The 26,494-nt window shown below is 40.1% G+C and overlaps 1 protein-coding gene across 2 annotated transcripts; it reads right to left on the reverse strand.

Moving 5' to 3' along the window:
• Nucleotides 1-174: 174 nt before the first annotated feature.
• On the reverse strand, nt 175-26,494 carry CDC42EP3 (CDC42 effector protein 3). Of its 2 annotated transcripts, none has more exons than XM_066315914.1 (2): nt 26,377-26,494; nt 175-1,257 (listed from the first exon to the last, which is right to left on the reverse strand). In XM_066315914.1, exon 2 carries the CDS (start codon nt 980-982, stop codon nt 221-223), a length of 762 nt encoding a protein of 253 aa, XP_066172011.1. In that variant the 5' UTR covers nt 983-1,257; nt 26,377-26,494; the 3' UTR covers nt 175-220. The 2 variants fall into 2 exon arrangements, with proteins under 2 accessions (XP_066172011.1, XP_066172010.1); XM_066315913.1 differs by lacking the exon at nt 26,377-26,494 and adding an exon at nt 25,847-25,996.

The following is a 26,494-nucleotide window of genomic DNA, read 5'->3' on the forward strand; positions in this document are numbered from 1 at the left end:
TATATTTGCTGAAACTGATTATTAAAATTTACCTTCCTGATACGAGAATTTAGTGTAATAAAAACCATGAAAAACAATAGGTAAAAAAATAGTATTTTAAGAATATTTTTAGAAAACTCATCATATAACTGCAAATACAGCCAATTTTTAAGCATCTGCTTTTGAGCTGTGGTCTTTTGTTTAAGTGAATCACTTATGAAGAAGCAAGGGAGTACCAGTTCTAAGATTTATTCTTGTCCATTACGTTGAGGACCTCATCCAAAAGTGAGGGCCCCAAGTCAAGTTGTAATGAGAGAAGAGAGCCTGCAAGATCTGAAAGGGATTCTTCTGACTTTGTCTTGGTTAGTTCACATGAAAGCCGACTGTCATCCAGTAAATCAACTGTTTGCCAATCAGTGCATCGTTCAGAAAAGCTGGATGAGTGACTGTCGCTGCCATTAGTAAAATGTGAAGAAGAACCATTTTGCTCCCATATGTCATCTTTGTATGTTTCTTCATCCTCCATCTCTTTATCTTTCTCCTGCAGTTTTTCTTCTATGACTGGCTCACAGCTAAGCCTAGGATTTCTGGATGACCTGATGGATTCCTGTTTTGAATTAAATGTCACTGGTGACAATAAAGGCAATGTAAGGGCTTGAGAACCCCCAATGGCAGGAAGGGAAATAGCATTTTTGAGCACTGGTGATGGAGTTTCTGTAAACATGGATTCAGAAGTGCTGTTTGCCCTTAAGAATTCATTGTGGATACCAGACTGGCTAACTCTGGTTTCACCCTCATTTCCAGGCAATAGCTCATAGTTGCCCTGCAAAAATGATATATCTCCGAAAACATCATGCTGTCCCTCTTTTCCAATGTGTATGGTGTGACGAAAATCTCCAAGTGGAGGACTGATCATATCAGGAGATAAGATATCCCTTAGTTTGAATTTCTTCCCCTTCTTATTGTTAGCAGCTTTCAAGTAGATGGGTGTCTTGGCTGGCATCTTGCTTGTAGCTTCTGAGAGAAGCAGTTAAAAAAAAAAAAAAAAAAAAAAAAAAAAAAGAGGAAAGGAGAAGCCTCTTACAAAGCCAATTCTTCTCAGGAGACCTTCAGTGTTAGCAACGTTACATTGTCATCCTGAACCACTCTTGCACACAAAGTTTAATTTTTCTGATACAGAGAACTGTGGAGTATGTGTAGGTAAATGTCTTCCACATCAGCTCTTCACAAGGTAGAGCACAAGGTTTGGAGTCTGTTACTTCCTCAACTTGAGAAAACCTGCATGGGATACAAAATCAGGTTATCATTAATTTGTTTTTCATGGTCCATTTAGTCTTGTTTTTACAAAACCCCAAAATTAGTAATGGTACTGACAGTTCCAGCCTGCAGATTAACTTTATGATGTTGCTTCCCTTCATTAGGCAGGATAAAAGAGTTCATATTAACAAAGGCTAGCTAACCTTTTTCTGACTCCATAGCTTTTTTTGAAGTCAAACTTTTTTAGACACAGTTGCTGAGCACAATTCATTTGATAAATATCACTATCTCAAACTTTCTTCTCCTTATTGTGGCATTCAAAAAGCTGACCTTTAAGAGTACATACAGAAACACATTTATAACATTTAACAACATTAAGTTTTTGGTAGATGCAGGAAGACTGACAGAGTCATTCAGAAAACTGTTTTGGATATGGAGTAGACTCCCTTGATTTAGATAACAGGATAATCAGATTAGTATTCAGATACTTCCAATTAGTGCTAGAACACTCACAAACTATAACCAGTAACATTTCCAGTAATTGTGCCCATTTAAACAGATAGTTTTAGGAACTGGAAAAAAGGGCTGGTCCAGGTCTTTACAATCTACTAGGAACATCCAAATACAGATGCTTTAGAGGAGACTGGTTCTTGTGACTACGTGAATTCTTCACAGCAATTAGTTATAGACTAGCCCATGTATTATGCGGACCATGAAGCCACAGTGATTTAAAGTTGCACTGTGCAACCGATTATAACAGTCTTTGCAAATCGTGTTTTTCTACTAGCATGTGGTCTTTGAAAGGCCTGATAGAGCTAACAAGGGCTAACAGGCTGTTAAGTCAATAAGCTATTGAAAAACACTTTTTTAATACTTCAATGGCATATTTCTTCCTTATAGTGCCAGTTCCAAACCCTTAGACACTCTCAGAATAAATGCATTTTTTCTCTTGGATATTTTTAGACATTCTTCTATTAAGTCAATGCACCACAGATCACCCCTTCTCATCAGAATACTCAGCTACAAATCTGTCACTCTTTGTCCATCACCACCCTCACTATGCAAAGGAGATTACAGCTTTTACACAGAAAGACTCTTCTGTACCATAAGAGGAGGGAAGCTGCCTGTAACAAGGGCGACTTTTGCTGCCTTTTATCCATGCCCTGGCAGGGTTTCTCCTTTACCAAATCAAGCCCAGTATGAATCACCAAGTTTAAAACTTAGCACTCTATGACTACACACCCGGCTTGTCAAGAGGCATTTAAGCATTTTAACAAATCCTTTAACCGCCTTAATTAGTTCCTACACTGGGTACTTAACTATGCATCACAAGGGAGCTGGGAGTCTAGCCAGGTCAGTGCTTTGGTTTTTTGATTTTTGGTTCTTTGATAATGTGAGAGAGCTCTCCCCTACAAAATATATCAGATGTAAACAGATTAAAGTTGAAATACAAAGTAAGTTCAATAATTTATGAGGGCATTTTATACTTTTAAGATCAATTTTGAAAATACAGTTGATCACATCAATCAGTCAAAAGCACTTCAAAGCTTCCTTCCACACAACAAAATGGTAATTCATTAGGATCTACAATATAGTAGGAGATTCACATTACTCCATGACAGTACTGCAAGGTAAAAAAGTAACTCCTAAATAAGATCTCTACATGTGCCACCTGCAATGGGAACAGAACTGATTAGTCAAATCAACCTCGCAGTTTTAAAGTCTAAAATTCACTGCATTGTTTCCCCCATTTATCATTCTGCCCAAGCAACCCATTTAACTGAACAAAATGTCCTCAACTCTACAGAGAAGACTACTATCAAACAAAGATGAATGGCCAGGTTGTTTTGTATTTCTCTAGTGGACTCCTCAGCTTTATCTCACTTCCTAGAAATAACAGGCCAAATTCTCTCCGATTTTAATTTCTCATTCTTTCAGATCTTTTAATTTGAATGAATGACAATGCAATGACAATGTGGTCCAAAGTCACACCTGTTGATCACTAGTTTAAACATGAAAGACAAATGGTAGTTCATTCAAAGCTTTCATGGCTTCCACCACTTAGGATTCGTATCAAAACCCATTATCACCAAACTCCACAGGGAGGTTTAAAAAAAAACCCTGAAGGGCACAATGAAACATCTGAACATCAGGAAAAAAATAAAAAGAAAATGTAAAATAACTTTAAGTATAAATACGTTGTTTTGACACACAAGAAAAGCACTGTATTTTATTTAGCTCATAGCTCAGGGGGAAAAAAAATACAAAAACTCTGAAAGCAGTACTTTTGGACATCCAGATCTCCTTTAGTTCTTGCACTACGAGAGAGCCCCAGTAAGGGGCAGTGTAAAACCACACTACCTGAGAGGATACTGCAAGAGTCTCCACCATATAGCAGTTCCTTTAATTGTGAAGGCCTTGACTTCCATTTGGCCAGTGCAAGAGGCTTTACATTTGGAGAGAAGAAATTTCACAATTACATGCTTAGTGCAAGCACCATTCTCCCTGCTGAAAACAAAAGCTACTCTTACTGCAGATTTCAGTACCCACAGTAACGGAAATCTGCAAATTACACCTTTTAAATAAAAAGGAAAGAGCTCCCTTTTCAATGGACAGGCCATCCATGTACAACATAACATAGATTCAGAGCAACTTTATTTTGTTTCTGCATACCTATCCTCTTTGTCAACTACTGCCTAAAGCAGTGCAGATTTTAAACTACTTCAAACAAATAAATCTGGAAATATTCACCAAGCCTAAAATACTATTTTTCTTCATACTTAATTTATAATTAAATAAGGAAGAACCCATATCAATATTTAACATATAGCATATATACACACACACACATATATAAAGCTCTTTTAGTACGAAAAAAAAATATAAATCAAACTCTGGCACATGAAGAAAAACCTAACAAGACTAAGCCTCCAGCTCAAATCCTAGAAGACAAAAAAAATCAGTCCACAAAATTTTCACAAGAATCTTAACACACTCCCTGCACTCAGCAAGACTTAATGGAATCTCAAGGGCACATGGGCTAAGAGAAGGGACACAACACACTGTAATCTTGATATCAGGCTACACAATAAATTTCACCTTGTCTTAAAATGAGACCTTTTTCTGATCTTACTGCTGAAAGAGTCTCTTGTTCTGACTAATTTCAGCTCAGTAACTACTTGTCTGTATAGCTGAATTGGAAAGCTGAATGAGAAATTACCAAAAAAACATAAGTCTGCAATCCTGGACTGCCAGCCTACAGTAGAAGACCTTAATTCAAGAGAAAAACATGAAAGGGTTCTCATTCCAGCTGAAAAGATATCCCCTCTCCTAACCAGAGGAATTTCAGTCCAGTGAAAATTAAAGCTTTAGTTTGGCTGTAGCACTTGCTCATTTTCATTCCTATCACTTCACACTCTCATGTAAGTATTTTGCTTGGTAACAAAGACTAATATTTTTAGAGGTGCTTCTCAACCCGCCTTCCGTCCACTCAGCAATCATCACCTTCCACACAGCTCAAAGTTTTCCATGGATGCCTTAGCTTATTCCACGGTCCATTTTAAAAGGACAGACTATCAGCAAATATCTCAACAGCTAAGCTTGAAAAGCCAGAGACAAAGAAAGGTCAAGGTGCAAACTTTTATTTGTGCACATATCCCAAGAGATCTAGATCCTTTAGCAAAGAAATTACAGAAAGAAAACCACATTTCCACAGAGCAGAGCCAGAAGCAACCGTGTGTGCTGGGAAGCCTACAGGCTTTCTACAGGGCAATCCCTTGCAAAGGCTCTGCCTTACGCATTAAAGGCTAGAAGCACATGAAACTCAGAGAAAGGCCTTTCCAAAGCATAATTTAAAATATAATTGAATTACCTTGTGGAGCAAGTCAGTGAGAGAAAACTGAGTCTGTACATTATCTAAATATACAAATGAAAACGCAGTAACATAGCAAAAGACAGACAAAGGACACAACAAGCAGCTGCAACTTTTCTACATGATGAAGTATCTGCAAGCATAGAAGAATTAGACTTCAGGGCTTCATTTTAGGTTTCAGCTATCAGCAGCTTTCAGCAGTACAAACAAACTGTTAAGAACATCCTGGTCAATGCTGTTATTTCACTATGTCTGAAACAGCGTAAAGTGTAAAACAAATTTTTACTGGTTTTATAACAGGGGCCTGAAGTCATGCAGTCACAATTCCTGAATGCTAGTAAAGCACACTCCCAGTTAACTACGTCCTCAGATACAAGAAAAGCATCAGATGATGCACCACAGGGCTTACCTCTCCAGTTTCTGGGGACCCAGGTGCCCTTATCAACCATCAGGCTCTGAAGACAAGAGGCCACAAGTGTGTCCACTTCTAGACCAGGCCACCAGTGCTCCACTCATAAAGCCACACTCTGCTTATAAGCCACCACCTTCTAAGTAACTTCCACCACATCAGATGCTAACACTTCTCCCTCCAGATTATCTAAATTTTTGTTGTTTATAAGAAGCACAGCCTTTGAATTCATCTTTAAAAAGTCAACTACCCTTGATCAGGTTAAAAGTCTTTGTCTCCTTCGCTTCTCCTTTCATCAAAGAATTGGCACCTTCCTGATTAAAGGTACAGATTTAATTACTTTATAAAAACAATCAGGCTAAATGCACTTCAGTTCAACTAATTTTCTCAACTGCACTCAACTGACTCTCCTGGATCAAATCTTACCTATTCCATTGTGCTATCACATAGACTATTTAGAAAATGAAGGGAAAAAAAATCCCAAATCATTCTCACAGCTACAGAAGCACAAGTCAAGAGGTGACCTAATCCTCTTGAGTTGGTGCAGTTGATTCATTTCTACATTGCCCTGAAAAGACAGATGCCATGTCCTAGCTGTGAAGGTGTTTCTCCATCCTTCTGTTAAAATTCCCCATTTTTGCAGACTATATCCATTAATTTACTTTACAGAGGTCATTATCAGAGAATATACACCTAAGTGTTCCCTGTTCCAATCCAGGTCCTGATTAATATAATAAATTGTTTTATCTATTCTAGCTGTGGAGAAATAAAAAGAAAAAAAAACACATAAGGATATATTTTGACTTCCCTTGCTACATAAAACACTTTCTTCCACATAAATCAAGGACAAATAGTACACCAGCTGTGAGTCGTCCACTTGAAGAAGGGTTAATTTGCCACTAAGTGTAAGCACAGACAGGGACAATCTGCATACAGTGTCTTTCTCTCCAGGTCTCTTCCATTTCTCCAGCAGCACCCTCCTGTTTTCGCCCCCCTCCCTAAAACCTAAGTTCACAAACGAAGAAAAAACAAGTTCTTGATTTTTAATTGCTGACTCCTTTAACTATTGCCACCCTGCTTGGCACTCCTTCAAACAGATCGACCTTGTAAATTAATCAAACCAGGGAGCACTTTCAACTTATTTTAAACCATTAAAGTACTTCTATATTATATGGAAATGAATGAAGTAATCAATCTATTTAAGAGGTTTTATTTTAGCTTGTAAGAAAAAAAAAAAAACAAAGGAGAGCAAATCTGATTTGAGGGGAAGAAAAAAGAAAAAAAAAAGAGGTCTAATTTGAGCAATTTGCCTTAGTCTCCAGTTATTATTTTGTTCTTTATCAGTCTGAGATTACAAATGCCCTTTATCAACCAAAAACCTTCATCCTTGTTAAGGTACTTGAACACCAACCAAGCTGTTTCTCAGTCATCCTTTTTGATCAAAGTGAACAGGGGGAATTCCTCATGCAGTGATAGTGGGGGAATAATTTTAAGCCTTCTGGTGTCTCTTCCTCTCTCTCTCTCTCCTTTGAACCACCTCCAATTTTTCAACATTCTTTTCCCAACAGATCAGAATTAATGACAATATTTCAATATAATTCTCCCTAACAGTATATAAAAAGATAAAAGTCACTTCTTTCTTCCAATCATCATTGCCTTGTTTATTAACAAGATCATACTTCTGCTCTTCTTCTCATCTTCTTACAACAGGAATTTCCCTGTATTTACAGGGTAGAATTATATTACAAACCATTTAAGAATTCTTGTGCCGGTATAACAAAAACAAGTTATCCAAGTAGAATGAACTATATTGGAAAAAGTTGAATTTGTTATCCATGCCTTTTATTGGCTCAGAGTGGGCTTCTCAACTTTATTTTTTTTAGGATCAATATATAAAGATATTCATTTAATCAACAAATTTTGGCAGCACAGCCAATGGTGGTGCTCATATCACACTGTCCAGTATGACTCTACTCCCTTCCTTGGGGGAGGAAACCTAAAAAGCTTTCCAAATTATCATTCTCCAGCAAATAAACTGGATTTATACTCTATACGATAAAAAGCAATGCCATACTTCAGAAAGAGAAACGTTTTATTTCAATGTGCTGAAGCTGTGAATCAATAAATCAGTTGAGCTTTCTCTATCTCCTTCACCAACATACTTCCTTACCAATATTCATCACCTGCAAATTTGTACTACAACAGTTTTGTACTTATTTGCAAGATGCTCATAAAAATACTATGCAACCCATACTGCATAAAGAGATCTCTGCATTGTATCAGTGGAAATATATCCCTCTTTGATGCTGACTTATTTTTGACATTTACTCTGAGATTCTTAATGTTTTTACTACATGCTTTGTTAACACTGTAGAGGAGTAACATTTTAAAAATCTGGTTGTGATGTAATATGAAATTAAATGCCTTACACAGTCTGTTTTTGCAACTGTGCTTATGACTACTCCTTAGAATATCTTAAATAATTCACTCTTTTTTATCAAGTAATTTTTTTTACCTTTCTATGGGTTTGAATCACAGCTTGCTTTCAGCTTTAAAAAGTTAGCATCTTTTCTAGAACAATAAAAACCTTCCTTTCTTTTCTCCTCTTCTCCAGAGACAAGGATTTAATGAGCTCACTGTACTCTGTTGTTCAGCTTCATGGACTGAAACAGATCCCTCTTTACTACCTTCTCCTTAGCTTTGTTGGCTGGTACATTCACATATACAGATTTAATACCATCACTGGCTTCCAAAACCTGGGTGAGCACAAGCCCATGCAGATTCAGGCAGAGGTGCATGTCAGCACAAGGTGCAGCACAGCTGTTAGCTAATGCAGCCAGCCACGGTGAGGTGGTGCTACGTCAAACAGCCTGAGCGCTGAAACGCTCACACATCTCCTCCTACAAAGCCACACACCAGATGAGCAAATACCTGGGAATCATAAACCCATAAGCCACAAGATGGACAGGCTTAAAAACTTGTCCATCAGTTCTCTTCAGCCATAGGGAAAAACATGAAATGGGACAAAACAATAACCCTGACAACCTGAGCCGATGTGCCACCTAAAAGCCTGGCAAACTGCTCTGGTTGAAATCTCAACTGTCCCTTGTGGTGACAGTCAACATTCAGATCAGTTTAAGTGGATTGTGAATTCACACTCTACACCCTTTGTGATTCTGAGCAGGTTAGCACAGATGGCTTTCTCTTCTGACACACAGGGTGTAGTCCCTCAGCCCAATTCTGCCCTCAAAGCCGGTTTAAGAAGTTCCCACCTTGGATTCCTCACTCCTCATTGCTGGTTCCTGGCTGGGCACCGCAGTTCCTTGTACCCCTTGCAGGCAGACCTACAAGTCACACTTCAAACTGGTCACAGCCGCAGTTCTCTCCACTGACTCAGTTTACAGGACAGGCTTAGCAACAGCTGCAGCTGCCCGATGGCAACGCTTCAAGAGAGTTCAAGCCCAATATAACTTGCTGTCAGAAAGGCATTCTCTCCTTCTCCCCTACTGTGTGCACACACTTGACCCCTTACAGGCCAGCTCAGTACACCACAAGGTGAACACTAACTAGGGAAAGGGATGCAAAATCACAAAGCTCGGAGTGAGACTGCTACTCTCAGCTGTAAAAAGTCCTTTCAATAGCTAAGCTGTGTCTTGAGACATCACTCTTGGAAAATGAGGAGTTGTGGCAGAAGGGCTGGGAAATTCTTAACCATCTCTTCTGCAAGGAAAAATGTCCATGGAATTATATCCAGCCTTTATGCACTCCTAATGAAAAAATGGCTTTGTAGGTCCACTTGTTTCTGCCTTAGGGTTCCCAAGACTGCTGTCATCATGAAATAAAGTTTTTTTAACTATATTTAATATATTCATACTATTTCTGAAAAAGACCCTTAGTCTAAATTTTTCATAACTGCTAGCTACTGACAAAAGGCAATCTAAAATATAAGGATCCTACAAGGTTTCAATTAAAAAAAACCCCAGCCACTAAACCGACAAAACCTACCGTGAACTCCTGACCTCCAATCCTCAAATATGCTTCATCTCTAAGTCAAATACTCCTTATCATCTCCTTGAAACACACAAGTGACATAGGCATATCACAATCACCCGTTCTATTATTCATTTTTCAGTGTTTCACTTTAAATAAGTATTGACCATCTTTAAGTGGCTGATAAACTATAGTTTTAAAACAAACTTGAAAGACAGAGAGCCCTCTATATGCAAAGACTAACAATGAGGTAGAGATACGAAGATACAGAAAAATCCAAAGCTGCACAGGACTTATTTTTTTTATTACACAGAAGAAGGATGAATCTTGTGCTCTGTTGCAGTTCTGCCTCTTTCAGAGAGTTGAATGGTCATCAAAATGAGATCAAAGTTGATGGTGTTGGGTAGACAGAAGAAAAGAAATGCTTCAGTAGATTAAAAAAAAAAAAAATCCTCACTGAATTACTTTTTGGTCCAGCTCATGCCCTCTTTAAAGAATGGGGCTGAAATCAGAGAGTAAATAGAGCTTTTAAAATTTTGTTACTTATGTTCAGTTTCAAGTATATTGTTAGAACAGCTAAAGCAACTGGTTTATCACCCTTATACGAAACAAAAGGGGAAAACCAGAAATTACATCCTCACGGTGAGTTTATACTTCTAACAAAACAACTCCACTATTTGAAGGCACCTCTGAGCAGAGGTAAGAATTTGGAAGAATAAGTGACAAACGGAAGACATATATTCTGGTGCTGCTCTGCAGTATGTCAGTGGCACCTGCAACATGCCCCAGCTGACAAGGATGCAGCATGGTGGACAGCAGTGCAGGGATGCCCACTTTATCCCAAGACATTTGGTTCTGACAGCTGGAGTTGCTTGTACTCAACTGATCAGACTTCTTTGTTTCTGGAATATATTAAGTAATATCAGGGTGCATTCACTCTTTGAGTCAATAGTCATACTTCACATACTGCTCTTAAAACCTGGCAAAGTGAGCGAGTTAAATTTGAAAGAAGTTAATATACTCAGCACTTGTACACAGGTGTACTGTCTGGATATTCAGAGTGCACAGAGGCAATTCAGTGCTAAAGCTAGTTTACTGATTAGCAGCTGATATTTCTTTCAAATTCTAAATCCCACATATTCAATTAAACTGTCCAAAATATTGTTGTCTCAAATCCCACTAAAGCCACCTTCTCAACACTTAAGGTTTACATCTGTCAGCACTCAGCACCTATCTTCCCATTATTGTAGCTGTATTTCAAAAGATAAGTACAGACCTAAGACAAAGTTTAAGTCAAATGGTGAATGAGATGACAGCCCTTGTATAAGACTGGACTTTGAGCTTGCATGTGCAGGCAACATGAGAGAATAAGTAAATGGGTCAGGGAAACAAGTTGCATCCAGTGAACCCAAGCAGACCCAGTGTACTGCAAGTCAAGCCGCAAGTCTTTGCAGACTTCTGGAAAACCATTTTGCAGACATTCGTTTTCTCTCTGCTCTCTACAGGGGCTCCTGCTTAGAGCTTTGCCTCGAGACTGCAAGAGAACATAAATCTCTCTGTTCAAAGGTCAATATTTCAAAGTGCTCCAAAATGGACGTTTTGTTTTCAGAAGTAGTGTCAAGGGAAGGCCTATTGGCGGCAAAAAGAAAACTTTTAGTGGGCAGTCACATTAGGGTAATGTAATCATGACTCATGCTCCTCACCCATTTCCTGACTAGGGCTGTGCATGATCAAAAGAAAGCCAGCCACAGCAATGCTGCCGCTCGTTAATGTTAGCTGGCCTGAAAGGATTACAAACTACCAGAAAACAAACTCATTGCAGAGCATCCTATTTCAAGCCTGACATAAATCGACACTGACAAACACAGTGGCGTAACACCAACCAAAACAACTTGCCTTTGTTGCGAGAAACAAGTCGCAACTTTTACGATGAGTTCTCCTACCCAAACAAACCCTCTCACACACCTTTAAAACACTGTAAATCCTTTGGAGGATGCCTAGGGAGAGGGAGGGAAATGTCTAGTTGCTAGTTAGTATCTAAAGAAACGCACGATATAAGGACCTTGAGGAGAGGATTACACCAAACGCAGACTGCCGTAAAACAACTACCACCTCCACAAAAACGCTGTAACACACAAATGTTACACAAAGCACGAGTTGGGCTTAAGTGTCTCCCACCTTATAAGAAAAGCACTGCATGAGGCAAATTCTGTCTCAGTGTTCCGTACATGCGCTGAATTATGCAAATTGCTGTTCATTGTATAAAGATTTCTTCATCAGAAAACAGATTTCAGATCCTTGTTGGGACCTCGTTCGCATTTAATTTGTTCCAAAACCCACATTAAGAAAAAAAAAAAATCCCAAATTAATCAGATATTTCAACAGAAACTAGATTAGACATTAGGTAACCGATGCCAACACCCGGCTGGCACATCTCTGCAGGCCTCGCAGGCCAGACAGAACCATAGAATCATTCGGGTTGGAAAAGACCTTTAAGAACATCAAGTCAACGAGACAACTCCTTCCCCTCCCTCCTACCGCAGAAGCGGAGGTAGGGGCCTACATTTGCAGGTCCCTTTCACTCGTTTACAAATGCCAAGTAACTGCTAAACGTGCTCCTCAGCACCAATTACTGTGTTCCTTATGGTACTTCCAACAAGGGAGATCAAAAGGGAGAGATTCTGAAGCTGACCATTAAATACATAATCCATTGTCAAAACCATTGATTTAAGACTGTCCATAGATTTAAGACTGATCAGCAGTGGCATTGCACTCTCAGGATACTGAGGAGACCCTATACCATATGTCTGACAATTCAACCCAAATTTAACAACTATCTTTTTTAGTAATGCCTCAGCTCACTGTTTAGTAATCTCACCCTTTTGCCCCTCTCATTATACAGAGTACTGAGAGGGGAGAGGTGGGAGAAGCCAAGTGTTGCAGAAGGCAAAAGTTATGTTTATGACTAAACCAATACCAGCTAAGTGTACTGAGCCTAAACTTTATCCAGATTGCAGTAACTACTTCAGTTGAGAGAAGCCGGTTCTGAAGCAGAGCACACATATAGAAAGGCTTTATATTGCAATTTGACACTTGCTGCTGGACTGTTAAAGCTCTCTTTGTCTTGTTTATACAACTCTAGCAGCACAGAAATGAGGTGCAGCAATCCCTTTGGTCATGGATGCACCTCAGTACTGACCAAGAATGAGCTGTTACCACATGCTGCAGGTCCTTCATGTAATAATTCATACAACTGGTATGGAAAGCAGTGGTGTGTAGGCAGAAAAATAAAAGAACATAATTCTGGGACCTACTTTCCCAGGTAAAGGGCATATTTATTTACTTAATCCTCTAATAAGTAGGCAAGATGAAATTCTACCTTTACTGCAGGCTATTTAAAGCACATTTCTAATGGTTCTTGCAAGCTGCAGGGAGTCAAAATTCAAGCTGTGGGAGAAGGACTAGGTTGCTTAGTGTGGTTTACCATCCATAAAAAATTTAAGAAAAGTTGATACATTGTAGAGTCCAGGGCACAGATCTACAGTGTTGACAAAAACTTCTGGGGGGGGGGGGGGGGGGGGGGAGGGAAATCAAGGGGAAAAATGAAACACAACAACAAAAGAAACACCACAACACCAACTCAGAAAACAAAAGCAATGTAAAGATGGTCAGAAACCAAGCCACCTAAGTAAATGGAGAGGTATTCCTGATTTTCTTACTGTAGGGAAGGGAAGAGAAACTGAGGTCAATTTCCCCATCCTGAGTACAAATCCAAACCATATCCAGCAAAAAACCCCCACAACATACAATACTGCAACAATGCATTAGGATTGCATTAATTTAAGGCACAGTGCAGGCTTCTTCTCTTGTCCATATGGTTCTTTTCACAGAGATAGCATCTGTGGAAACACAGACAAGGAACAAACTATAACTCCCTGAATTACACAACAGCAGAGACAGTACACTCAAGAAATTTAAGACGGAACTTGCATCCAAGTAGGGCATCAACATCTCAGTGCTGCTGCCTCAGTACTGGACCAGAAAAAATTATTGGTTAATATAAGGCCTGTTCCACAGACTCTGGATATAGCTCCCTTGGGAAGGAATAGAAATACCATAACCAAAAACACTTGGAAACACAGTCCCATCAAAAGACATGCACAGTAACTTCTAAAAGGAAGATACTATCCAAGCGGCATTCTTTCTTTCCCTCTGTACATGCCTGCTAACCTGTATTCACCAGAGAGGTATGCTCCTGCTGGCTGCAGAAGCAGCGGGCAGCATACCTGGGCTTCTTCCTTGGAGCCCAAGGAAATCCTTGCTGGAGGAAAGTATTAAATAGTTCACCAATAGCTACAAAGACCAATGTTAAAAGTAGTACAGCAACATCCCTACTGCTATAGTCATAGGCTTCTTAAGTTAAACCACATCCTTGAGGAAAATGGGATTTTGTTGTTGTTTTGTTTGTTCCCTCAGAACATAGCACAAAATTTGGTTCATCCTACAATAATTCAAATTAAATATAAATCTTCCTAAACAAAAATCCAGCCACAGACACCGCTGTTAAACTTTTGTGATTCCTGGAAAGACCGTAACTCATTCACTTGAGAGGGTAAAAATGGGAATGCAGAGACAATTTAGCATGGGAAGAAGAAAAAGGCTCAAACAACAACGAAAAGAAAAAAAATCTGCACCTAGCCAGTAAACTAAAACTCTCCAATACAACACATCAGCAGCTTCCAGGAGAACAGTTAATTTTTTATATTCACCAGGTTCCCAGATTAATGGCTCTGATTGAGTTCACACCTTCCAAAAGGAGTGTTTCAGACCGTCTGAAACAAGGCAGGCTGAAAGCGCATTACATCCTAAAGCAAAATATCAACTTGAAAAACAAAAAAAATTGTGAATACCTGAAAAATCCAGAGGCTCTTAATTTGACTTGCACTTGGACTATTACGTTCTCAGTGACTTCTTATCTAACAGATAAACTGAGTGCTGTTTTAAAACTTGGTTAAGGCTAATAAATAATAAAACTCCCTTAATACCTCTTGATAGTTACCTTTCTTATGCAGAAGATACAGAAATGTTTTTCATTTGTTTAATCAGACACCAAAATACTCTTCTTGAGCTTTCCACTGAAATTCTGTAATTTCCTATGTACCTGAAAATAGCCATTTGCTCTTGGGTCAAACACTTGGCTGAGCACTTTAAAAACAACTAAGATAGAGTCACTAGTTTACATATTTTCTCTTTCAACAGTAATCGAATCAGTGTCATTATTGGAGGCTATACTGCAAACCACATCAGAATCAAAACTCTTGCTTTACTAAATAGATTACAAGTTACAAAGCTGGTACATCTGCAATGGAAGGACAACTTGCAATATATACAGCTCTTCTTTTGGCCCAGTACATCCACTGAAAACCACAAATATTCTTTATTTCCTGTCACAGAATGTCAGAACAGATCAATTATGGGTTCTTACACAGCAGCTTAACACGCCTGATCTCGTAAGAGTTTCTCTCCATTTGCAGACCCTAAAAGGTAGTGCCACTCCCAAATCAGACTAAAGTTACAGAGAAATTGTAGCTTTTTTCCTATGGGCATTAGGAGGAGTTGTGTGAGCTTTCTGCTCAGCATGACTAGCAGCCTGTATTACCAGTGAGTGCTCTTTAAACTTTTTGCCTTCAATTGATCCATTTCAGTTTGAGAACTACCCTAAGATGATTGGCACTGGAAGATGGGACAGAGTTAATTTTTATCCTGGTAGCTGGTACAGTGTTGTGTTGTGTTTTAGATTTCGGGTGAGAATAGTGTAGGCAACACACGGATGTTATAGATATTGCTAAGCAGTGTTCACACAGAGTCACTGGCTTTTCACCTTCTCACCTCACCCCAGCAGTGAGTAGGGGAGAAGCTGAGAGGGGCCATGGCCAGGACAGCTGACCCCCACTGTGCAAAGGGATGCCACAGCACATGGCATCATGGTCAGTATACAGACTAGGGAGAAAGCTGGCCAGGGGCCACTGCTCAGGAATTGGCTGGGCATGGCTGAGCAGGTGGTGAGCAATTGCACTGTGCATCCCTTGTTCGGTACATTCTACCTCTTATTATGATCCCTTCCTTTTCTGTCCCATTTAACTGTATCTCAACCTATGAATTTTACCCTTTTTTCCCCCCAATGCTCTCCAAATCCCACTGTGTGGGGAAGCAGTGAGCAAGCAGCTCTGTGGACAGTTACCTGTCAGGTTAAACCACCTCATGCTGGTATCTGAACACCAGCAAGCCACTTGAGTTTCAACAGCAGCCCGAGTCATGCACTCAAGATTAAAATGGAAGGCTAAATAACAAAGACCACAGTTGAAGGAAGGAAGATTCTGCTCAGAAACAGAAAGAAGAGGTCAGAAGACTTAACCAGGCTGAACCTCATCCTCTTTAACTGTAGTCATAAGGGGCTAGTGCAATTCCCTGCTGCAGGAGAGGGCACTGAGAAGGGAAGTCCAGGAATTCTGTATTTGGCAATCACCATGACCAGTTCCTGTAGCCACAATTCCAAGAGGATATCACAAAACCAAAGAAAGTTCCAGGGGAGCCACAAGACTGACATTATCACTTACATTTCACAGAAACATAGAATCATTAATGTTGGAAAAGACCTTTAACATCATCAATCCAACTATCTAGCTTCAGTTTGCTAGACTGAAGCTAGTCAAAGCAAGTACAAAGGAAAACATACTTTTTTGGAACAGCAAGCACAGCTTACTCAGGCTTATGGTAGATTCTCTATTATCTTTATTTTTGCTAAATTGTTTGTTTGTTTTTTAAGAAATTACTATTTTCTAATTTAAATAATTCAGGCAGAGCCAGGAGTCATATTGACACAAAACTGGGTGACAATTCAGGAAAGGCCTACAGCTTGTCATAAGACAAGTTCCCAGTGGTCTGGTCTGACTTTTATCATTCAAGATACAAACAGCATTTTCCCCGAAATTCATGGCATTTCTCTTAAGAATTAAGTATTTGGAAAAGCATTTTTATCTTGGGAAATCCACACTAAATTTTAAGAGCCTTTCTGTCCAAAGATTGTGTTTCTTTGGCCATCAAGATGATTATGAAGGTTGAAAGGACAAATCTCCTGGAAGTTCTGAAAACAGAGCTCTCATCAAAACTGTTGTGTTTGGAGACTTCTCATCTTTCAGCACAAAATAGAAAGAAAAAAATAAGTAGATCTCTGTGCTGGACACTACTTCAAGTCCTGCACGGAGAACCAAATAAATTCTGTCCTGTCAAATCCCCACGAACGGTTTGAAATCCGTTTCTCCTTTGACACTATGCAAGCAGAAGGGCACCCATTTCACAGCAACTTAGCCTCTTCAAAACTAACAAGAAAAATTTAACATTTTAAAGTACAACTGTCCAAAAGGGGTATCAAAGATCCATGACCAAGTGGAATCCATGTCCAACTACAGATACTTTTTGAAGAAAAGCAATTAAAAAAATTATATGTGGCTTCATTCACTTATACTAAAAAAAAAAAAAAATCACAGTTCTTGAATTTGAAAACATAACAGTAACTTTTTTTCAAGTCACATCTCTTATATATTGTTACTACTGTAAAACTTTGGGACCACATTCATACTTTCAGGCTATTTATCCCAAAACTACAAACTTTTAAATTGGAAAGCCTAGTAACTACTGCCAGCTACCTCAGCAGATGGATTGAAAGAACACACTGAATCAGAGCACCTGAAAAATCATCCGGTACCATTTCAGTCATGGATCTTAAAGGTACACGCACACACACAGCTGCTCCTACTTCTGCAGATACCACTTGTATTACTGTAAAAATACACAATTTCTCAGATTATGCCTTTCTAACACGTCCACCTACACTTCAGCTGTCTTGGAAGCTTCAATTTTAAGGCTTATTTTCCGAGTTGTTGATCAATATCTGACACTGCCATTCAAGATTTTCTATCCTCTTCTGCAGCCATCTGTATATGTTTGTTTATTGGGAGGACTAGAAGGAGGTGGGAGAATTTTAATGAAAGTTTTGAAACTGTTTCTCTAATGAGATAAAACAAAATTATCTATTTCTACTCCCCAGCTATACCATAATGTCCTTTACTCCTATGGATACACAAACCATCAAAATCCACACTGCTAACAGGTTCTGGCACTTCTGTACTTTTAAAGCTAGTTCTGACCTCAAAACTTCTACTGGGGAATGTGTCTTTTCCTGTCATTCTGAATTACCAGGACAGGCAATATCAAGGTGGTGAAGTGTCTAGTTTTTTACAAGATTCAGTAACTTTAGATCTGGCACCTAAAATCTTCTGCATTCCATTCTATTGAAAATATCAGCCCTCATGCTTACATTGCTCTGTCCCCACAAACAACTCAGCTGGCAGGAATAACCCTCAACCCAAATTCAGATCAGTGACAGAACCTCTGCATAAGAACCAAGGATGTGGAACGATAAAATGGAGGACAGTGGATGTGGAAAAGGGATTAAGGTTTCTTCACAGATACAAGGAACAAAGACATTTACACAGGCTTGATGCAGGAAAATTTGTTGGAATATAGCAACAGGAGTAATTTGGATGTTTGGATTGTTCATTTGACCATTGATGCCTGCTTCTTTCTTTGTAGATTTTTCAGTTATATGCAGATTATATATTTGCATTTTCAGAGATTACTTGGATACACCTAAAGATTTACACTTGACTAGATAATACTGTTCATACCAAAGGCAATGTCAAAAAGCTTCCAACTTCTCTGCCAAGGTAGAGGCATGGTTGTACTCTCAAGGCAAAATAACTACTGCAACTAATAGTGAAATTAATTTTCAGGCAAAAATCTGAAAACTGTCCACAGCATAAATTGTGATTGTTCACCCCTTCCATTGGAGAGGCAGGTTTTATTTTTGTCCTCACAAACTCCTTTAGGAACTCCTACAGATTCATAAACTTCTTGGACTCTTGCTATTGTAACTTCTTTTCTTTGGGACCAGAAGTACGCATTTTGAAGAGAGCTGTGCAGTCCACTGCTATCAAATGGATTACTTTGTTGTCTTTGCTGTTGACCTCAGGGGATCTTATCTGAAAGATTCCAGAAGCTGAGACAGGTATTCATACTGCCTGAAGGTACATGAAGAGAAAAACAGAAGAAATACAGCCTCTCGTTCCAATAACATCATAGCAAACAAGTGGAGAGGGACATGCAAAACAGAGCAGCAGCCATACAAATTACTGGTCTGCTCTGTCCACTACCTTTGTTCCTAACAGCCGATTTTCTGTTCAGTCTTGAGGACTTCTGTGTACCACTGATTACTTTGCATGCTACTAGTAAGAAACAAGCAGATATGATAACAGAAACGAGTAAACCTTTTCATTTAAGACTTCCATCAAACTGACTAGATGCTACCCTCACCTTCTAGGCAGGATGACCAAACTGAGCAGTGAATCACTACAAATTCACATTACTGTGGCATCACACCCCTAACCACAAGCCAGGTATCCAGTATATTAAGAATTATGCACACATAAAATGACAACAATAAAATCTCACAGACGACAGTTCTTCAGCTGCTGTGTCTTTTGAGGCAAGGAATACCAACAGAATTGTAGCTGTTCTGAACATCACCTTCCTCCTATTTCATCTTTCCATTCCCAGCTGCTGGGCTGAAGTAAAGTACAATCCTGTATGCCATATATACAGCCTATGCATGGACATGATACTCCATTTTTTACTCCTATATCCCCATCTGGTTTTCAAACAAGCAGAAGAGACCCCCAGATGCATTACATCTTACCCTCTTATGAACCATGGCTATTATTCCAAGGTCATCTGCTACAGGAGCCATAAGCAAGCAAAGAACCAGCCTAAACTTGATCAAGAGCAGTAATCTATGGTATCTGGAGCAGAAACATGTGAGCTGCATCTGACAGGCAGGACAATTAATGGCACTACTCCTTCCTTATCCCTCTTTCACTCACAATGTAGCTCCCCTACCATTCAAGCCTTCTTCAAATTGGGCCCTAACATTATTTGTAGGAGCAATGTATCCTTAAAAGGGAAACAAAGACTACACAGCCACAAACCATCCTCCAAATGAATAGAGACAAATCATGGAAAAGCCAAAGAAAAGTCCCTTTGCAAGGACACAGCTCTGGGGAGAAATGGCATGGCTGGCCTTTACATTGCATTACAAAAGGCAGAACCACCATCTTCTTTTTCTCTTCACCTTCACTGTGGCACAGGGAACTTTTGGTTTCAAGGATGCTTTTGTTTTCATTCTTTGTGGTTCCAGAAACATGTACTCTCCAAGAACCAATGAGTCACATTAATGCTTCAAATGACACGGACCTCATAAAATTTCAACTGATTTGGCTATCATTTGACATCTGAACATGGGAAGACTGATCTAACCATCCTCTGGAAACAAATTTTAACCAAACTGAAAGGATGCTTTAGTTCCCAAAAGACAATTTATCTGAAAATCCAAAAATAAATACAAAAAATTAATATTGATAACCATTTCCCTATAGAATTTCACTAAAGTATTGGTAAAAGTGTCTTAACAAGATCCTGTCACAATAAGGACAAGATATTTATGGTGTGCACCTTCAGCACTGCAAAAAGGAAAAGAAAAAACCAAACCAAAATATTCACCTTGAACATTCACCAAAACTCTACCACAGCTTGGACTTCTCTGATTGAGTTTCAGATCTAATTTACCCAATCTCATAAACAAAATTTCACTAAATCAAAATATGCACTGAACCATATTAACTGAGTTGAAAAAGTAAACTTAGAAATTTCTAAAAAATACATAGGCCTTCATGAAAAAGACATACTAAACATATACAATTCAGGCTTTACTTAGGTACAACTAGTGATACACATAAGAAAGAATAAAGAATGGAACTTATTTCTGATCAAAGTTTCTTGATGGGTAAAATTTAAAAGGTTAAATTTCAGAAGTATTAGAACAAAGAACATTAAAAAATTGTTCTGGCATCATAAAGGATTTTTAAGGTTCAAAATTTTCAAAATTACTGAAGTATTGATTTTTTTTTTTTTTTTTTTTTTTAGAATTTAAAAGCTTTCTGAATGAGAAAAGTCTGTAAGTGCTGTCATATATTTTTTGAGAATATAAATGAAATATGAGAAAAATAAGCAAAAAAGTGTAAGAATATAAATATGGAGCAATAATCCCCAGCAACACTGGCATTATGTTCCTGTATATTACTTGCTACTAGTGCATCACTCAAGTACTAGGAAAAACATCCACACAAAAACCCCCTGTCTACTACACAGGAACTGACCTACTCACACAGTTTGAGAATACCACCTTCTTACAGAGAGCATATGGAACTTTGCTCGAAGAGGAGAAACAGAGAAAAGTATTTATCAAAGCAGTAATGTCCATTAGCATCTTCTTCATTAAGGTTTATTATTCATACTCTTACAGGGATCAGGATTTCTCCTGGTGAAGATGATGACTGAGAGCTCTGCTGGCTAGGGAGCTGGTTTCACAAGCTCTTTGCAGAAAGGCTCCAGAGATGCTGACTGTGGTGGCAGGAAAGCACCTTTGATCTTCCTTGCAGAGTATCACTGAGAATTATGAACCCCATAATTAGAAATATCATATGTAGAGCACTAAGGTTACAAACTCAAACAACATAAAGTTAGAACATCCCAAGATTACATTATTTGTGGAATCATTATTTGGTTCCTTCATCATCTGCACCACCCAAAAGGACTATGACAGAATAGGGGCTTCAGCTTTTGCCTAGAATTTCAAACAGATCCTCCTATTTTGCTACATCTCACCTAATTTAGACCACATACTGCGTAAAGCAAGAGGGTTATGAAAAATAACATGACCTTAATGCACTTATATATGTATCACCATTTTCTACAGGCTTTTGCCAACTTATGGGCACTTGCTTTTGCCAGAACAACAGGCTTTAGGGTTTTGGGTATGCTTGACTTTAATGTTACACTATATAGATCTCTTAACAGGAAAAAAAAAAAAAAAAAAAAAAAAAAAAAAAAAAAAAAAAGGAAATTTCAGACTAACAGTTTGCTTTTATTTACTATTTTTATGCTAGTGCCAAATATTCTAAGAGCAAAAAAAATCCCACATTTGGAATGAAGACTCGACACCTGTTTTCTTTGTTTAAGGCACAACACAAATCCTCAGATACATATAAAATTTCTATAGCAAAATAGTGAGAAAGGGACCTGAAACACCTGGTATTTCAAAGGGATGGAAAAAAAAATACACCAAGCCCTACATTTTAGATCTTCCAAGCAAAGATATGAAGTAATATTTATTTTTATTAAGTTCTTACAGATAACTTAAAAAAATTTAATTGCCATGTAAATGCACCTAAACAAGCTTGCAGACCTGATTAAGCAAGTCATACCTAGTCTCAGCTTGTCATCAGCTCTTGTATCTCTACAGAAGGTCAGCTGCTGTTTACATGTAATCACAGAAAAGTTCGCCTAGCTCGTTCAGAATGAGACCCAGCAAAAACCTCACAGTATCAGTCCATTTCATTTCTTATCTAACATGTTCCCCGTTGACCTTTATGATAGAAATCAAAGCAGTGTATCAGATTTTCTATTATTCCGTGCAAGTAAAAACAGCATGAGCACAACATTTACATAGTTAAGCTGTATGTTGTTGTTTTACCACACATAGTGGGGGTTGAAACCCTTAATGTGGCTCCCTGGTATTCATGAGATACTGGGTCATCAAGTTTTAAGAGTATTGCAACACTCACTTATTTCAAAGATAAGAATAACTGTAATTCAAATTATTTGTGCTAAATATACATTTCAGTAAAATGGTCTTGCATTAAAAGCCACTAAGATCATGATGATAAAATTTAGTTTGAGCATTCAAAACGACTCTCACATTTTCAGAGCTTTAGGCACTAAAAGTGCTACTTGGCTGTAGGCTCAGCCTGTAAATGGCCTGCAAATGGCTTATCTCTCCTCTTCAAAAAACAAAAGCACAACACAGAAAGGAGTAAAATACATTCAGCACTTCCCTAGCCTCTAAAAGAAAAATCTCACAGTTGCTTACAAAGATTATTGACTAACTGTGCTCTTGGAGACTTGACTGGTGGTAAAACCGTAAGACAAATGTTTGTTTCTATACTTGACTATTTATTCCACAAATATCAATGAAACTAAGTAAAGGTATAAATACATCTTGTCACCCTGGCCAACTTCGTCCTCTTGTAATCATCCCATTTTATCTTGGCAGTGTGTATTCTGTGGCTTTACTAGGTCTTGATTTAACCCTTGAACTATGAGGAAGTTAGTCTTGTCAGCCAGCTCCAGCTGCTCCCATCAGACTCGCCTTCCCAGCAGTCACCATGGTGGATCAACACCGCTGCTCAATAACATTAGGATTGGCAATTATAAATGTAAATACGGAACATTGTAAAATATTGTGAGCAATGCTTATCTGCATGAATGTCAACCAGAAATCTTTCTTATTTTAACACAGCACTAGAAATCTGTCTCTTCTCCAGCATGAGCTTTACTTGAGTAGTTGCACCTTATTCTGCCATCCTGTTTCACACAGGATGTACTGAACTCTGCAGAAGAGCCAAGACTCTGCTCTCACTGCCCCACCCAGCTGACCCATCCCTTAGCACCCCAGAGCCGTGAGCCACTTCCACTGCCCACTAAGCCGTCTGCTCGTCAGTGAGAGGAAATCATTTAAAAACAGCCCTTTACCCAACACCCCAACACAATTCTTCCCACATCCTCCTTCAAGTTCAGACTTCAGGTTATAAGGGAAATTCACCTTGCGATCACACAAACAAACAAACAAACAACACCTTCAGCCAGCTGCCTTCCCTTTAAGCACTACACTCATGGAGATACCGTGGCTTTTAGATAGAGACCACCCAATTAGTTTAGTTTTACCACTGGGGGAAGGAGAGTTCTCCATGAGACAGTTCAGATCTTGAGAAAATATATTTACTCTGACGTGATATGAGGGGAAAAAAAACCCCAAAAAAACCCCAAAACAAACCAAAAAACCAAAAAACAAACAAACAAACAAAACCCCACATGGTTTTATTTGTTTGCTTCCAAAAAGTAAAAATTGCATGCAGAAGGGTGAAAGCCTTTGGTGGTTTGCATCATCATGAAAGGCCAAACAGGTATCAGGTGACTTGATCCACAGCAATTCTGATAACTAGGGTGAGGAAGAGGAGGACGAACTGGTCAGAGAGCACTGCTAAGCCCCTGGGACACACACACACACAGTCTCACTGGCAAGAAGGAGAACCTGATGGCAAATTCTGCATGGCAGGAAGAAGTAATTTTTTAAAATGCAGATTCCCTTTTCTTCCCCAAACTATTTCTCAAAACTTGGGCAGAGGACTAGAATTTCTTCTAGAAGAAGCCATCTAGGTTAGAAGACTACACACCAAAGCAGCCTACCTAATTATGAAAAGCCGAGAACAAAACATGTTCTGCCATGAACCGTGGCTTTTGTTGGTTACAGTAAAGTGATACAAGTGGTTTGGAACAGTTTTAGATGCCTCTTTCAAGTCAATATGACATTTAGCCACAACAGTCAGAGATGGTGCAGACCCACGCTGCTGCCGCTGCCTCAGGGAAAGAGTGGCTCTGGGCTGCCTCTTAGGTGATATCCATCTCTTTCCTTTCTAAAATTCAACCAGGCCACCTCCTGGTGATTCAGGCTGCCTTTACCAATCACAGAACAGAGGCAGAACCACAGAGGTAGTTTCTGCAGCCTGATTTTTACTTCTGTGGATGTACATAGTGCTCCCCAGAGAACAGTAACTGTGATTATCTTTAATCTAAGGAGAAGATAGGCTCCATTGTTTCCTTCCCAGATACCGGTGGCTTATGCTGAGGCCAGGAAAAATCATTCCCTTCAGACCTATCCTAACTGACCAAAGAACCTGCTCAGTTCCTCTCCTTCGCATGCTGTAATGCAAAACAAATGTTCAAAGCAAGGAGTGGCTCGAACATAGGAGTCTTCCTGCTTTTCTGAATGTTTCTGCTGAAAGACTAATTTTAACATACCACAGAGTGCAAGTAAATCTTAATGCTAATGCTAAAAAAGGCTGAAGCCTTTCAGTACAAGACACTTTAAAAATAAATCCTTGCAGCAGTAATCACCTGCTGATACACGCTTTTATGTTTAGCCAGCTGCCAAGATGCCACATCTGTCACTTCTTGCTTCCAGAAATGTGCTTTCCTTTTCTGTAGGGAAGGAGAAAATTCTGCTTCTAGAATTGCGCTGAGTATCATGATGCCTTTTTTGGTATCTCTGTCATTCCTCTAAACATCTGAGCCTTGGCACATGCATTATAAGACTTCTGGTAGTCTGTATCTAAATAATTGTTCAGCTTTAGACTTTCATACCTTAAACCTTCTGATTTTTTTAATCTACATTTTCCTGACATATGTTACATCCTTACAGTGTATATATAACTGAAATTAATGGTCTATACATGAGTCCTTGCCTCCCTCCCTCAAATATTTTTCAAAGGAAAGTAAGGGATCAGAATCGTATTTGTTACATTAAACATTTCATAATAAGCCTTCTTCCTATTTTTAAAACACAGCAACAATCTACAGTGACGCAAGTCCTAAATTAATTGCTTCCTCTATTTTGGTATCTTTTAAATTTCAACCGAAAATAAATCAAGTCTTTCTTATTAATCTATAGCCCGCATTTCTTCATCAGTAACGCAACCCAACCCAAATTCTCCAATTTCCCTTCCCGACCTGAACTCTCAGCTCGACAACCAGCATCGCACCGGGCACGGACTCGCCCCCACGCCTGCCCTCGGTGCAGCCCCGGCGGGCAGGGAGCAGCGCGCTGCAGCGCACGGTTATTCTTAGCTTCGCTCAGGAAGGCGCGGCGAAAGGGGGACACACCGCACAAAAAGGAGCGTAGGCTGCTTAGGGGGGTGTGGGCTGGGTATGCCTTCTGCCTCCAAGGCAAGGGCATAAAAATCAGGTATGCCAAAATATACTGGGATAGAAATTTACGCCGATACAGGGGCGAATGTCAGCTCGGAATCCCAGTGATGTAGAAACACCCCGAGTAGTTCTAAGCGATAGCCCGGGCATGAACCTCCCGAGCGGCCAAACAAGATCATTAATGGGTTCTCTCTCCGGCTACCCCGAAATGCGTACCCTCCCTGCCCCGAGCGGGCGCGCTGTCCCCGCCGCCGCTCCGCAGGTCCGGAGGGGCAGCGCCGCGTCCCGGACGCGCAGCCCGGCGGCGGCCCCCTGCCCCGCGCCCCGCTCCCCGACCGACTTACGGCGCTGCCGCTGCTCCCGCGCCGCTCCTCCCTCCCGAGCTGCCTCCCTCCCGCCGGTGCGGAGCCGGGAGGGCAGCGGGGCCGCCCCTCCGCGACTCGGGGCGAGCGCGGCACCTGCGAGCGTCTGTCAGTGCGCGGGCGGCGGCGCCCCGTGTGCCGGGGGCGCGGCGCGGGGCCGCGGGCGGCGAGCGGCTGCCGCGGGGAGGCGGCGCTGCCGGCGGCGCTGCGGGCGGGGAGGGCGGGCTGCAGGGAAATCCTGGCACCGCGGAGCGCCGCCGAGGAGACGGGCAGGGAGGCCGGGAAATAACAATAAAGGGTTCTCCCCCCTACGCCCTTTCTTTTCGTTTTTTCTTTTTTTGAGCTATTTTGCGGGGGTGGGGGCAGTGCCGGGAGGCCCTCCCTACACCCCTCGTAGTGTCCTGGTGAAGCCCTCGGGCGGGCTTCCCCTTTTCCCCGTCCCCCGAGCACGGTCAGCTCCGAGGTGTGCTTTAAAGCTGATGATTTTTCACCCAAACCTTCTTGCCTCTTACCTCCTCGGCGCCCCGATCCGTCAGGGGTGAGGCTCAGCCCGCTCTCCGCCCGCCGCACTCATTCATCCCGCCTGTCCTCCATTATTTATGCGTTGTTAAGGAGCGCTCGGGCTTTCGG

The sequence above is a fragment of the Sylvia atricapilla genome, chromosome 3 (genome assembly GCF_009819655.1).
Source record: "Sylvia atricapilla isolate bSylAtr1 chromosome 3, bSylAtr1.pri, whole genome shotgun sequence".
Classification (NCBI taxonomy): Eukaryota; Metazoa; Chordata; class Aves; order Passeriformes; family Sylviidae; genus Sylvia; species Sylvia atricapilla.